The sequence below is a fragment of the Clupea harengus genome, chromosome 8, assembly GCF_900700415.2.
Source record: "Clupea harengus chromosome 8, Ch_v2.0.2, whole genome shotgun sequence".
Taxonomy (NCBI): domain Eukaryota; kingdom Metazoa; phylum Chordata; class Actinopteri; order Clupeiformes; family Clupeidae; genus Clupea; species Clupea harengus.
Genome location: NC_045159.1, coordinates 28,451,619 through 28,465,557, shown reverse-complemented (window position 1 = coordinate 28,465,557; position 13,939 = coordinate 28,451,619). Strand labels below are relative to the sequence as shown.

Here is a 13,939-nt window from a genome sequence, read left to right as displayed (position 1 = left end):
TAGCCTGGTATAAAACATTTGCTTGACGTTTACGACACATCAGGCTCTATAACTGTTAAATGGGGGTGGAATGATACGTATATTTACCGCAAATCTTTCGTTACAGGACGCTCGGGATTCGTGTGCAACTACCTTGGTTGGGTACCCCTTGTGGCCCAAACTATTACTGTCAAAATAGTCTATTTATGTCTAATGTCACCACTCGCACCAACAGTACAGCACTTCCCTGAGAACGTTTGACCTGCTTTTTGAAGTGCACCGGTTGTGGTGTGATCAGCTGGAGTGTTCTAGGTGGGTTAGCATGGCTAGTCAGATTAGTCAAGCTGAATGGACAACCATTTGTGTCAAACTGTATGCTGACATTGTTCAACTCAAGTCGAATATGTCAATGGACACACTTCCAACTTTTCATATACCAAGGCATCCCCCAAATGTAGCAGAACGAGAGAAAGAAAAAAAAAAAAAAAAAAACAGACCGGAAGGGAAGTCCTTCACCTCAGTGTTCAGGCAGCCTCTCATTGCAGATTCCGACCATGACAAAGTCATGAATTATGCTAGAAAGTATTTATCGCCACAGGCAGGGCTCGAAATTTACTTTTTGGCTTACCAGCCAACATGGCTGGTAGATGAAAAAAATTACCAGCCAATCATATTTTTTACCGGCCAAAATCAGACCTACTCTGACATTGTTTGACATAAACAACCTTTACCTATGATTTTAATATCATTGTAAATCACTCTCAGAATGGATTAAATAAAATCAACCAATATTGCCCATTTGGCTGGTGACAGCCGCAACGCGCGCTGTATGCTGTACCCGGGATCCGTAAAGGCCCTCCTTCACTATACAACATACGCTGTCTGAAGCCCAGTTTTATAGATTTGGGGTTATTGGTATGTGTTTGGTTATGCTGGGTGGGTGGCTGGCTGGCTGGCGTTGATGTAGTCTGTTCTTCTCATCCAAACTATAGAGATACATTATTTAATTAACTTTTGCATGACCACAATTTATCAAAGCACATTCAAGAGTTGGCTATTAGAAATATACTTCAGATGAATTAATTTAACCTCATAAGAAGCGTCGCATTAGGCCTACAAAAAATCTAAATTAAGCTTTAAAATGACACCTATATGATAGATAAATATTGTCCAACTAACAATATAGCATACATATTCAAAAGAAGATTATAGCCACCATAGTCTTGCTGATCTGACATAAAACCGCATTGAAAAAAACAGAGGGGAGGCAAAAAGTACGTCTGCCTCAATGAAGGGGGCGTGCGAGAGCCCACCGGTCGGGGCTATGCTTGTTCTGCCGTTGCTCTTCTTCTACGCTTATCACCGTCAACATATTTCAGCCACTACCGTGGCTTCCCATTAATCGCAATGAGCCACCTACTGCAACATTTCCTTGGTAGCGGTAGCTGCTGTTGTGGCTGTTGTTTCTTCCTCCCTAGATGTTCGCTGCATCTTTGCTGGAGGTGATGCACCGGCAATTAATCGCCACATTATTTTAGCTTTCATTTATCTGCGTTAACTTGCGTGTGGTCAACTAAGTCTGTTTCAACTTTTGATTCGCACTCAAAATATTAGAACTTTATAAACGTTGTATTCGCTGGCAAAATAATAGAACATTGTATTCGCGCGCAAATTGTTATAGTTGTATAAAAATTCGAAGAACGTTATGTAACCCTTGCCCCTCTCCCACCGTTCGTGTTAGCGTTGCAAGCTATTTTTAACCATGACGGGCGCGGTAGTCGGGAGCTGTACTGCGCAATTTCACTCGCCAAGTGGCGGAGCATCGGACACAATTTAGTCGCCAGCCCAAAAATCTACACGCCATTGGCGCTTGGCGGGTGCCAATTTCGAGCCCTGGCCCACAGGTCATTAAAAAATGCAGAATTAAAGCATATGGTCCAAGTGCTTGAGCCCTGCTCCAATGTGCGTGTGTATTTTAGTCTATCCACTGTATAATCCTATATAAATAAGCGCAAGCGGCAGATCAGGATTTATCAACAGGTGGAAGTGTTACGATGGAGCATGACTGACATTTGTGTTATTTATTTCTCCATAGTAACAATACGCCAGTATTTGAGTGACCTAACTGGAAGAGTACAATTTTTCCCTGGGGGTACTGAAAATGAACTAAACAGTGACCTCAAAACCAAAATACATTACGGAATTGTGAATTGTGAATTTTGCGTAGCATTATACCCCACTGCGATCTCATTAAAAGTCAAATAAGACTCGAGTGAAAGCACCTTGAGACTTATTATTATTATTATTATTATTATTATTATTATTGAACTACAAACCAAGGCATGGCCTTTTATTTCAAATTACTTTCAATAACATTCTAATATGGATGAGTTATAAGTTCTCAGAAATGTGTCAATGACGCATCTAAAATGCGTTCTCTCCATTGCATGAAATGGAGATATAACACATTAAAAACAAAAACATATCAAAATAAATTAATTTAAAATTAAATTAAATTAAATATAAAAATAAAAAAAAGTAATATACATCACATGTCAGCATATCGATTTGTATAATTACACACACAAAAGCGAAATCCCGGAGGGACGGAAAGGTGCCGCACCATCATATCCACACACAGTAAACCGTAGAGATGAGGATCTGTTATTGGACATTAATAAAAGCCCTGCATTGGTACAATAGACCAATTGTGTTTTTGGCGCGGCTGATCCCTGATCAATGCTGGACTCTGTGTCCTCCAACAGCAGCCCAGATCTATAACGTTATGAATATTTGACTCTACAGGCGCTGGACACCGGACACACACACAAGGCAACTCGGTGGAAATGGATAGAGATGGGTGGTGGCCACGCAGTTCTACTCTATGTCTCAAACTGGTCTTTGGGTTAATCAGTTCTTCTACATGTCTCAAACTGGTCTTTGGGTTAATCAGTTCTTCTACATGTCTCAAACTGGTCTTTGGGTTAATCAGTTCTACATGTCTCAAACTGGTCTTTGGGTTAATCAGTTCTTCTACATGTCTCAAACTGGTCTTTGGGTTAATCAGTTCTACATGTCTCAAACTGGTCTTTGGGTTAATCAGTTCTTCTACATGTCTCAAACTGGTCTTTGGGTTAATCAGTTCTACTCTATGTCTCAAACTGGTCTTTGGGTTAATCAGTTCTACATGTCTCAAACTGGTCTTTGGGTTAATCAGTTCTACATGTCTCAAACTGGTCTTTGGGTTAATCAGTTCTAACATGTCTCAAACTGGTCTTTGGGTTAATCAGTTCTACATGTCTCAAACTGGTCTTTGGGTTAATCAGTTCTACATGTCTCAAACTGGTCTTTGGGTTAATCAGTTATACATGTCTCAAACTGGTCTTTGGGTTAATCAGTTCTTCTACATGTCTCAAACTGGTCTTTGGGTTAATCAGTTCTACTCTATGTCTCAAACTGGTCTTTGGGTTAATCAGTTCTACATGTCTCAAACTGGTCTTTGGGTTAATCAGTTCTTCTACATGTCTCAAACTGGTCTTTGGGTTAATTAGTTCTTCTACATGTCTCAAACTGGTCTTTGGGTTAATCAGTTCTAACATGTCTCAAACTGGTCTTCGGGTTAATCAGTTCTACACGTCTCAAACTGGTCTTTGGGTTAATCAGGGTTTTGTCTGATATTGGAAAAGATGCGGTGATTATTTTGCCAAGCAAGCTAACCAGCTCCATTACTGGTTTTATGTCATCACAAAGAAACAGTGAGACAGCAGTTTCACTAACTGCCTGCAGGCTACTACCCCAAAGGACTTTAAGTGCTATAAATCCATTTCTTTTAATCCGCAAGAGCATTAACTTACAGTGACATCACACTCTCCTTAAAGCAGCTAGAATCTCTTTAATGTTGCGATCCGTAGTCTCACCTTCAGGGCGACTCACAAACAGCTTCTTTAATGTGTTGTAGGTGCCAATCTTAATCGTCCCGTAGGAGGCTTGGCGCAGGAGGGCTGGGGAAATCCTGAGGGTGGAAACAGAGAGAGGAAAGCTGTTAAGATTCACAGATCAACAGAGCACAGAAGACAACTCTATAGGATAAAAGAAAAGCTCTCACTCACATACGAAAACGAATTCAAAAGAGGAAAGGAAACAAAAGAAAAAAGAAAAAAAAAAAACTGTCAAAATGTCTGTCTCAAGTTCACAGAAATATTGAGTATGGGTGTGGCAAATCTCAAATCATCACCTGTACACACTTTACCCTGACACAACCGTCAATAAACTGACACCGAAGAATAAAAGATGCAAGTAAGACCCCTAAATGAACAGGGGCCATGACCTATGAAGAGGGAGCAGTGGGGAGAAAGGATGAGCAGGGAACAGAGAAGACTCCATTTTACTGCGGTCAGAGCAGCAGGAGTTGTTGCCACACGCATGTGGAGACGGACTTTCTGGAACTTTCTGAGGATTTAGAGAACATATTCATTTCTGAGTCTTTTTTTAGCATGCTTTCTCAGAGGACCAGTTTGTCAGATGTCGTTTCTGTTGTAGGCTAAACACACATCCTCTCCTCTCCAGGGCGTGTCTGGTCACGCAAGGTCAACTAAAGAGAACGCCACTCTGAGCTGACTGGCATTTCTGCCATCTGTACCCATCTCTCAAGTATCAGGTGGCAGCAGGCAAAGAGCAGGTGACCCATAATAGCATTACATCATGAGCTGTGCTCCGGGATGCCGTATTCGAATGGTCGCTTTTGTGCGGCGCGATTTCTATTCGACTGGGGCTACGCCGATATCCTTACAAACACCTGCTGTGGCCCTTTCTGCACGCAGGACAACTAGCGTGCAGCTCGGTGCAAAACAGTCACGTGATTGGTCAAAATGGACGGCGTGAACGAATATACGTTAAAAAAAAGTCAAACCCCTCTCCACCCCCTCTTTACCTCTCTCTCCATCTCTCTCTGCATCTCTCTCTGCATCTCTCTCTCCATCTCTCTCTCCATCTCTCTCTCCATCTCTCTCTCCATCTCTCTCTCTGCATGCATTCATTCCAGTGTGACTGTTAAGTTTGAGGAGATCAATGTTCATGATCAAGTGATCACACTGTCTGGCACCACCAAGACTTTCTTTCTATTCAACTCGTCGGGTTGACCACCACCACCTCTCTGTGCACAGGGCAGTGCATATGCAAAAGACCTTGCAGGTAGGGATGCCCATCTCTTTTATCAGTCACGTCCCTGATAGGTAAATATAGTCACTCACGCCATGCTGAAATTTCAGTTGCTGAACGAGTCCCTAGGTCATTTTCTCCACAGTGCATCTGTTTTCTTAATCATTATCCAAATTTAAGGCCACAGAGAGGCTGAACGAGATAACACGACAAACGAGGCATAAGCTCTGGAGCACTCTGTATCCAGACCTATCCATCTTGAGTAGGGCTGAACGATTTGGGAAAATAATCTAAATTGCGATTTTTTTACCAAAATATTGCGATTGCGATTTAATATGCGATTTTTTTTTTTTATCCTCTTTTTTTCCCCAACAAAACGTAATGAATGATTTAAATATGACCAACACAATATTAGATACATTTAGTGAAAAATCTTCTTTCCCACATTTTACAATTTTATTTAACTGCTCATTACAGAAACAAGAACAACAAATCGGTGTCAAAAAAGTCATTTTACGTATAAACACTAGGCATGCACTTTTTAAACACTGTGTGCAAAATGTACCATCTTAAAAAAAATAATATATATATATTTTTTTTTTTAGACCAGGTTTTTTAAATCGCGAACGTTGCGGTTAGAAAATCGCGTTCTATCATATCGCGATTAAATCGCAAATGAAATTAATCGTTCAGCCCTAATCTTGAGCACTCTGTGTCCAGACCTATCCATCTTCTAGAAGGTGCAGCGCTCCACAAGGACCCTTTCTATCAAAGAACGATATACACGGGTACTTGTTGTATCTCGCAATGTTCATGGAAGTGAAATTAAATGTGTGGATCCGGCCCATGATTCGGATTTAGTCTGAAATGTAACAGGTTTTTCTTTGGCACATGCTACACCCTTCCACCAAGTTTCATGAAATCGGGCCAGTCGTTGTTCTGTAATCCTGCTGACAGACAGACAAACGAACAAACAAACAAACAAACAAACAAAGCACACTGAAAACATAACCTCTTTGGCGAAGGTAACTACTCCCACAGGAACTTGATGTTCATATGGGCCTCTGGCGCTGACTGACCAGACAACACATAAATCAGCTACTTATGCCCTCAAGCCCCCGAGTTCACACTGGACACTGGCATCATGACTGAAATGAATCTCCTGGACCAAGATAGGGCACCAACACATAACCTTATAAGTCATCTTTCTGACATCCGAGGCACCACAGAAACCACTGAATGCCAAGAGCATGAAGTCCAGTTGCCCACTGCTCTTGCGGATTAGTGTACATTGACTAACAGCATATTCATGAACATATATGATTCGACCCAACTGATATCACGGTGCAAAAAGTCAACACTAAGAACTAGCACGTAAACAACACTGGAGGCCACATTCTTGGCCGGAACTGTTTTCTTCTGTCACTGCCCACACACACACACCCTCACCCCGAGTAGAGCGCCCGTATGCCCTCTTCCTGTCCGATCCGGCGCAGCGCGTGGAACATGCCCCGGTAGCGCACCTCCATGCAGTGTGACGGGCCCTGTACCTGCAGCCGGGTTTTGGTCAGATCAATGGGGAAGGTGCCTAAGGAGAAGACACAAATGTATAAATAAAAAAAGGCAAAATGCATTCTGAATGGACTAGTTGTACACTAAAGGTATAAATTACATTATAGCAAATGTAGTGAAGTAAAAGGCTAAAATAATATGAGTTAAAAGTACAATTCTGCAAGGTTCCATGCACTAGCTGAGCTAACTGCAGGTACCTATTCCCTTTTTTTTTTTTTTTGGCTTCATGTTCTGTTTCACGCAATTTATTTTCGAAATATTGACATGAATAGACAGCCTTCATTGAGAGGTGGTCTGTCGTTGAAGTAGGTTCAAATATGTGTACCTTCAAGGGCCTATGATTTGCCCTTATTAAGATTTCATGATTGATGTTGCATGTGTGTGTGACGTACACTTTGCCTCTCTGATATGAACCATTTTCTATTGTCATAATATTAAAGATGCTTTGTAAACATCTAAAAACATAACTTTTAGTTTTTCTTAATAGCTGTTTACTTTCTCAAATCCTTTGATATTCGAAATGAAAGCCTGGGGTGGAGCTCATTAATAGTTCAGTGTTATCAACACTGCTGTTGTGTTGGACAGCACTGGCCAGGGTGGGGCACCAGAAAATAAGTGATTTTCCAGTGCGTGGGGTACAGTGGTCCATAATGTGGACTATTACTATTACCCATACCCCCCCCCCAATACACACACATTTACTGCACCCCCTCCCAGAAAATAGTTCCACCATCCCTGCAAACCTGCAGAGCAGTATTGTTTTTAACAGTTTTACTTAAAATGTGGTCATCTTGTGCGCAAAACTTTTTTTTTTTAATCACACGCCTGCATCCAATATAAAATGCAAGCTAGCTACTTTGAGGCTGTGTGTAGAAAAAGATGGCCATATGAAACTGAACACCGCTCAGCTTTGGATGGCGTGGGTACCACTGCACGCCATGATGAAAAGAAAAACATTAAAATACGACTGTGCATCAATCACACAACTGTGTCCATGCAGAACGGATTAGATTCAGATAACAGATTTGCAACATTAACATGGCAACACATGTAGCTATGAACAACAAACACGGGTGTTACATTACCGAACTCGGCAACGATGGAGGCCATCCCCCCGTAGATGAACGGTTTCCAGTTCAGGGCTGGCATTTCGGAGCTGGCTCCTTCAGCCTGGTGGAGACCCGCTAATACCAGCAACAAGCCGCCGAAATACAAATGAAGAAATTCTTTTAATCGCACATGGCACAATATTGCACTACCCGTTTTATAGACACCGAACCACCCTGTATGCGACATGATCAAATTATGCACCGGAATGGGATGCTTCTATCTATTAAAATTCATGCAAGCGCCATCGCACAAGCATACAACTGTAAATGGTCGGCACAAACGTCAATCAAAAGTCAAAGGACACTGGTTGGATTAAATAAACCTAGAGTTACCTACTTCCGGTTGTAAATAACTTCAACTACTGCAATGTCTTTTGCGACACTCCATACAGCGAACAGACGTATTTCAACGTACGATCAAACGTCAGCTGATATATTTTAAAAAGACAGCAACATTTCCAGCATTTTCGAATGCTGGTGACCTTCTACTAACCTGTCTTTGCCAGCAATACAATAAAATGACACCTACGGAGCATAGGCTAACTGGCTAACGTTAGCCATCAATTTACAGCTATCTGTTTATAACGTCTCTGGACTAGCTAACGCTGGCTAATAAATTAGAGCAGTGACTGGCTAGTTAGCTAGCTGACTTCAACGAAAGGATATCATATTTTTCAACAATAACTTGGACTTCGACTTATAGCTGCGTTGTAATCAACGCAGAAAACACTTACGTCTGTGTTTGTTATGTGATGACCTCTTCTATTTCCTTTTCGTTCTCATTTTCCCGACCACATGTAGGATTGTTCAATAATAAAACAGCACAAAACTTCAACGGAGAACGGCGTTGCTTAGCATTTCTGATTTGCCTAGAAACAGGAACTGAAAGGCGGAAGTCCTACCTCTTTTTGTGACTGCAACTCCCCCTTCAAGCCTTGAATGTCATAACCCCAGTAGACAATACTGTGCTTCTGAAAGTGAATAACTTGCATTTTACTTTAATAATTAGCCTACTTTGAGAAAATCAGTGAATTTTATATCCTTGGTCTTGGTCAGGGTCAAACGGACAAGGAAAGACAATACCTTACCTCAGTCACAGCGATGTAATTTATTTGTGTCTAATATCTAATGTATAAGTATTTAAGTATTGTACACACAGATGATTTGTAATTAACGTAGGCTATTTGGACACCAATTTGTGGAAAATTATTTTATTGGATCTGTCTACTGACTTGTCCCAGTGGACACAACATAACTTTGGCCTACTCAGTGTCACAACATGAAACAGAAAACTGAAAGTTGGCCTACTTTAAATGTAAAGTGCACAAGTTGTTTACATATAAATATAAATCTACTCTCCAGGATTCAGCCTATATCAATAGAGACACTGAACATTTTGCCTAGAAGATAAATAAATCACAGCAGGTTATAATCTCACAATAATGTGCATTGTTGCATTATTTCATTCACAATTTATTTGTTTTTTCATCATTGCTCTGCATACAGTCTTCAATGGCCTGTATTGGCAAATCAAGCAGTGTTCAAACCAGTGAAAATCAACTGTTTATTCCAGTTTGGGATCAGTAACACCACTCAGTGATAATTGACATCTAATGCATTTATGACCCTCTCTTAAACAAACATTGTCATTTCCAAGTCTGAAATGGAAAAAGGAAAACATGATAAAAATGCAATCACCTGTCACAATCAGATCAATCTACTGAACAAGTCAGCATCCATCTAAATTAAATCACATAATAAAATATTTTTTGGTCATTATTCTTTTTCTTCCCCAATATGTATTTTAAAGTCCAGAAGGATCTGTCAGTAAAGCCTAGTTACATGGTTTCACAGTCCATAAATCCATATTTGTTGAGAGTAAAACGTTTTTTTTTTTTTGGCCTCTGACTAGCAGTCTATACAGGAGTGCTGTGCCAGTTTTGTTGCCCGAAGTCAATTCTGCCCCGAGGCTTAAAGTGTGGTTCGGAGCAGCCTCATCACACGCTGGAACAGCTGCTGTACAGCTGTCACCAAGTTCCTACAGTTGATTATAGGAAGAAGAAAAGACAAGCAATCATTGGTCCAAAACAGAGCGGAAAATAATTATTTTTTTTTATTCACCATCATATTGTTTTAATAATACTAGGCATTAAATAATTAGTACCAAAGAAAACTGTCATCAGTTTGTCTTAAAGAATTCTGCATTTGCACTTTCTAACACACACCCCAGAACACAAATACCCTTGTGGATTTGAACACAGAACTTTCCGAAAAGGTTTTCTTCTACATATGCCCATAAATGATGGTTTGCATAGTGCTATGCCGGGCTCAATATTTCCATATTGCCTTGGGAAAATTACATACTGACCTTGACATACCAATCAAAAGCTTGTTTCTAAGCAGCCACTCCCACATGCTCACACACACACAACATAAACACACCCAGCCACACACACACACACACACACACACACACACATCAACATACTTACACACACACACGCACACGCACACACACTCACTCACCGGGCACCCAGCGACACACAGTTGTTTCGGTTTGGATGTAGGCAGAAGAGAGAGGCCACGCAATATACACAGCACAGCAGCATGGAGAGAAGTCTTCTCTTCAAGGACATCTTCTGTCTCCTCCTTCTGTCTCCTAGGGTTGTTTCTTTACGGCCAGCCGAAGTTCCCTATTCAAAAAACAGGTATTGGAAAAGTCTCAGTTGGCAAATCATATAATGGCTCCACAAGTGGACATTGGATGCCACTCACAAGTGAGGGAGGGCTGTGGCTATGCATAAACAACCTCAGAGCCGTTTGTCACTCTCTGCTCTGCCACGGGCACAATTACTGCTGACCAAGAGGTGCATTGAATAGGGCTGAAAAGTCTAGCAGGGGGGTGAATGGCATTCCCACATTGTGTGAGTGTTCAGGTTTTGCATTGTTTTCACCAGTGTCATTAAAAAAGGGATCTTTTTCCTCTTCATGGAGCTGGTGCCTGTTGTTGCAAGGCCTGTTTATATCATTTAGGGGTGATATGAATCTATTCTGGTTTTTTGATGGTGAGCCTGCCTGCATGCTATCTGTGCTTGTGAGGAGGTTAGATGATGTGAGAGTATTGTATCCTCAGGGTGTTAGATGTGAGAGTATTGTATACCCTTTGGGTGTAAGATGTGAGAGTATTGAATCCTAAAAAGTTAAGATGATTTATGTCTCACTCCAGGGCATGATCTGTGTGTGCCAGGAATGAGGGGATATTCAGATATGGGGATTTCGGGAATATATCTATCTCTCTCTCTCGCGAAGGTTAAATTTGACTTTTCCCCCTCTCCCTCTTCCACTCTCTCTCTCTCTCTCTCTCTCTCTCTCTCTCTCTCTCTCTCTTCTCTCTTCTTTCTCTCTCTCTCTCTCTCTCTCTCTCTCTCTCTCTCTCTCCTTCAGTATGACCCTCCCTCTCTCCCAGTTTGTTTAAGTTTGATGAGAGTGCGGAGGAAAGATAGGGAACAGTCCAATAGCACGGAGGCACAAAAAAAATGCAAAACACATACAATATACAACCAGGATGTCACCAGCGTGTAAGGACTATTCTGTGTCATCTGGCACTCCATAATAAACCAGCAAATATTTAGCTAAATGTATGACAAGACAACTAACAACCTGCTGTAATTGTATGACTTTGTCCCCTAGCTCAAGAGTCATTAATGGACTAACATTTGCCTTACATCAACAAGGCGGAAGAATCATCCCATGAGATCTTTAGGCTTATTACGTCAACATTTCTCACTCTGGGAAAAAAAACAGAAACAGAAAAAAACACCACCAAGTGCCTATATCCACAAGGGTATATCATCTGTTCAGGATTTCCACATGAACCATATTTCCCCTCTTGCCTTGAGTGGATTTAACGCATTGCAGTTTTTAGAGCAGCACAGGACTGTCATGACAAACGGCCCCCTCTTCCCCGGATGTACGCTCTTTAGAGCCCCATGATGGAACTTGGACCAGAGCCAAACTACACGCTGGACAAGGGTCAACTCCACAGAAACCGCGTAAGCAAATGAGGCTTCACAGCATCTGAAGAGACGCACCGACATTTCCCACTGCTATAGCTCAGGGTCAGACACTTACCGTTCTGCCCAAAGGAGTTATGGGACAAAAAATGCAGGAAAAGCAGCCAACAGAGAAAATAAATGTATTCTAATGTATTATTTTTCCTGCTTTACCAGCTGATACAAATGGAGTATTAAGATGGAATATTTGTTGTCAAGAATATGTTTCTCAGTACAGCAAACTTAGCAACAACAACAACAACAACAACAGCTGGACTATCTATGGTTGAGATGAATGAAACTGACTCCATGAAGACCGTGAAAGTAAATACCACCGAAGGAACTTTTCAAAAGCAAGTGCATACCACCATAATGGGCTGGATCCTGTGCTTTGTGTCGTTTCTGATCATCTCCACCAACCTCCTGGTGGCTATCTCCCTGGTGATCCTGATCCGAAAGCGGGGCTGTCGTAGCTGGTGTTTCGTCCTCAACCTTGCCCTGGCCGATATCCTGGTGGGCTTGGCCATCACCGTCCTTGCCGATGATGGACTTCATCGCGAGTCCCCGATGCAAAAAACAGACTGTCTCCTCCGCATGGCCTTTATTACTTGCCCGTCGACCGCCTCCGTCCTCACCATGTTCCTCATCTCACTGGACCGGTACTTGGCCATCAAGCTGCCCCTGCGCTACGCACGCATCTCTGGCAAGTGGCCAACTGCTGGTTCCCTAGTGCTCGTCTGGGCTCTGTCGCTGGTGATGGGCTTCCTGCCCTGCCTGGTGAGACAGATGCAGTCGGACGGGTACAGTGGCACGTGCACTTTCTTCTCCGCCATCAACCCACGCAGCATCATGTTCATCTTAAGCGGCTGCTTCTTCCCTCTGCTGGGCATCTTCCTCTACTTCTACATGGACATCCTCAAGATCGCCTGCGGGCACCAGCGGCAGATCAGGCAGGCCCGCAAGGCTGGTACACGCCACTGCCAACCCAGCCGCTACTGGGGCCATGTCAAGGCCCTGCGGACCGTGGCGCTGCTGGTGGGATGCTTCACCCTCTCCTGGTGCCCCTTCTTCACGGTCAGTGTGGTCCAGTTGCTGTGCTCCAACTGCAGGCTCTACCACTTCCTGGAGAACCATCTGTGGCTGCTGGGGCTTTCTAACTCCCTGATTAACCCCCTCGTTTATGCCTGCTGGCAGAGGGAGGTCAGGCAGCAGATCTGCACCATATTTGCCCACCTCAAGGGCAATGCCCGCTGCTGGGCCAGTACCGACTCTGTGAATGGGTGCCACTCAGACAGACCTGTGCCAGTGCGGACGTCTTTGCCCACAGATCCTCTCAGTGTGCCACTCACTTTGCTCACAATCCAGGAGCCTATTGCTGTTGCTATGCCCTTAGCCCAGTCAGTGGTTTCCGATGCATGCTAAAGGTTGCTTGTCATTTGGACCATATAATTATGATGAAACTGCTAAAGTTCCTGTTTCCCATCGGCAGAAAAAACTCTCAGATTCGTGGAAACAGCAGTGAAATTGAACACAAATGAATTGGTTAATGGATTGAGGGGCTTAGAATGCTTTTTGATTACTTTAAAGAAACGCCCATGTCATGGAACAGATGGGTCTGTTTGCTCTTTTGTTTTTGCTCTGTTTCCTCCACTCTCCCTCTCTGTCTCTCTCTCTCTCTTATCTTGTATCTCTCTCTCTCTCCTGAAATACTCCAAGCACTGATTTTACAGCCTATGAATGATGTGCTTTTATCTCCACTCCATTTTCTCTAACATTGTCAGTGTATTTATGGCCACATCTAACTTGTAGAGTTGGAACTTTTATTAATTCTCAACAAAAAAGTGTATGTGCAGTTGTACATGATCGTGTAACCACATGTTATTTTACTGGGTATGTTTTTATCATTTGAAGATAAATTAAAATTTTGTAAAACAAATCACACATGCTTCATTAACCTAAGATGAATTTGTTATCACTCTGTTTGTTATCATGTAAGAATCACACTTAAATGTTCTAATACAGGTTAGAAATCTGTATGGTTCATCAAAAATGTACTTCTTATGGGTATAA

General features: G+C 42.3%; 2 protein-coding genes across 5 annotated transcripts in view; one reads left to right on the top strand and one right to left on the bottom strand.

Annotated features, from left to right (window-relative positions):
* The window catches only part of LOC105901507 (brain mitochondrial carrier protein 1), a 32,611-nt gene extending 23,902 nt beyond the window's left edge, over positions 1–8,709 (bottom strand). For 3 of the 4 annotated variants that reach the window (XR_004164185.2, XR_004164184.2, XM_031572625.2), the window contains exons 1-3: positions 7,794–8,445; positions 6,586–6,724; positions 3,897–3,991 (exon numbers count right to left, since the gene is read on the bottom strand). Coding sequence is in view for 2 of the 4 variants with exons in the window: in XM_031572625.2 (XP_031428485.1) it covers positions 3,897–3,991; positions 6,586–6,724; positions 7,794–8,004 (445 nt within the window). In the remaining 2 variants the exon portion in view is untranslated. Of the gene's footprint in view, positions 1–3,896; positions 3,992–6,585; positions 6,725–7,793; positions 8,446–8,551 lie in introns of those variants that run through there. The other variant, XM_031572626.2, reaches the window with a different exon arrangement.
* Positions 8,710–12,057: 3,348 nt separating this feature from the next.
* LOC116221380 (glucose-dependent insulinotropic receptor-like) lies at positions 12,058–13,528 on the top strand. The gene has a single exon (XM_031571257.1). The coding sequence runs from the start codon at positions 12,092–12,094 to the stop codon at positions 13,289–13,291; it is 1,200 nt and encodes a 399-aa protein (XP_031427117.1). The 5' UTR covers positions 12,058–12,091; the 3' UTR covers positions 13,292–13,528.
* The last annotated feature ends 411 nt before the right edge of the window (positions 13,529–13,939 follow it).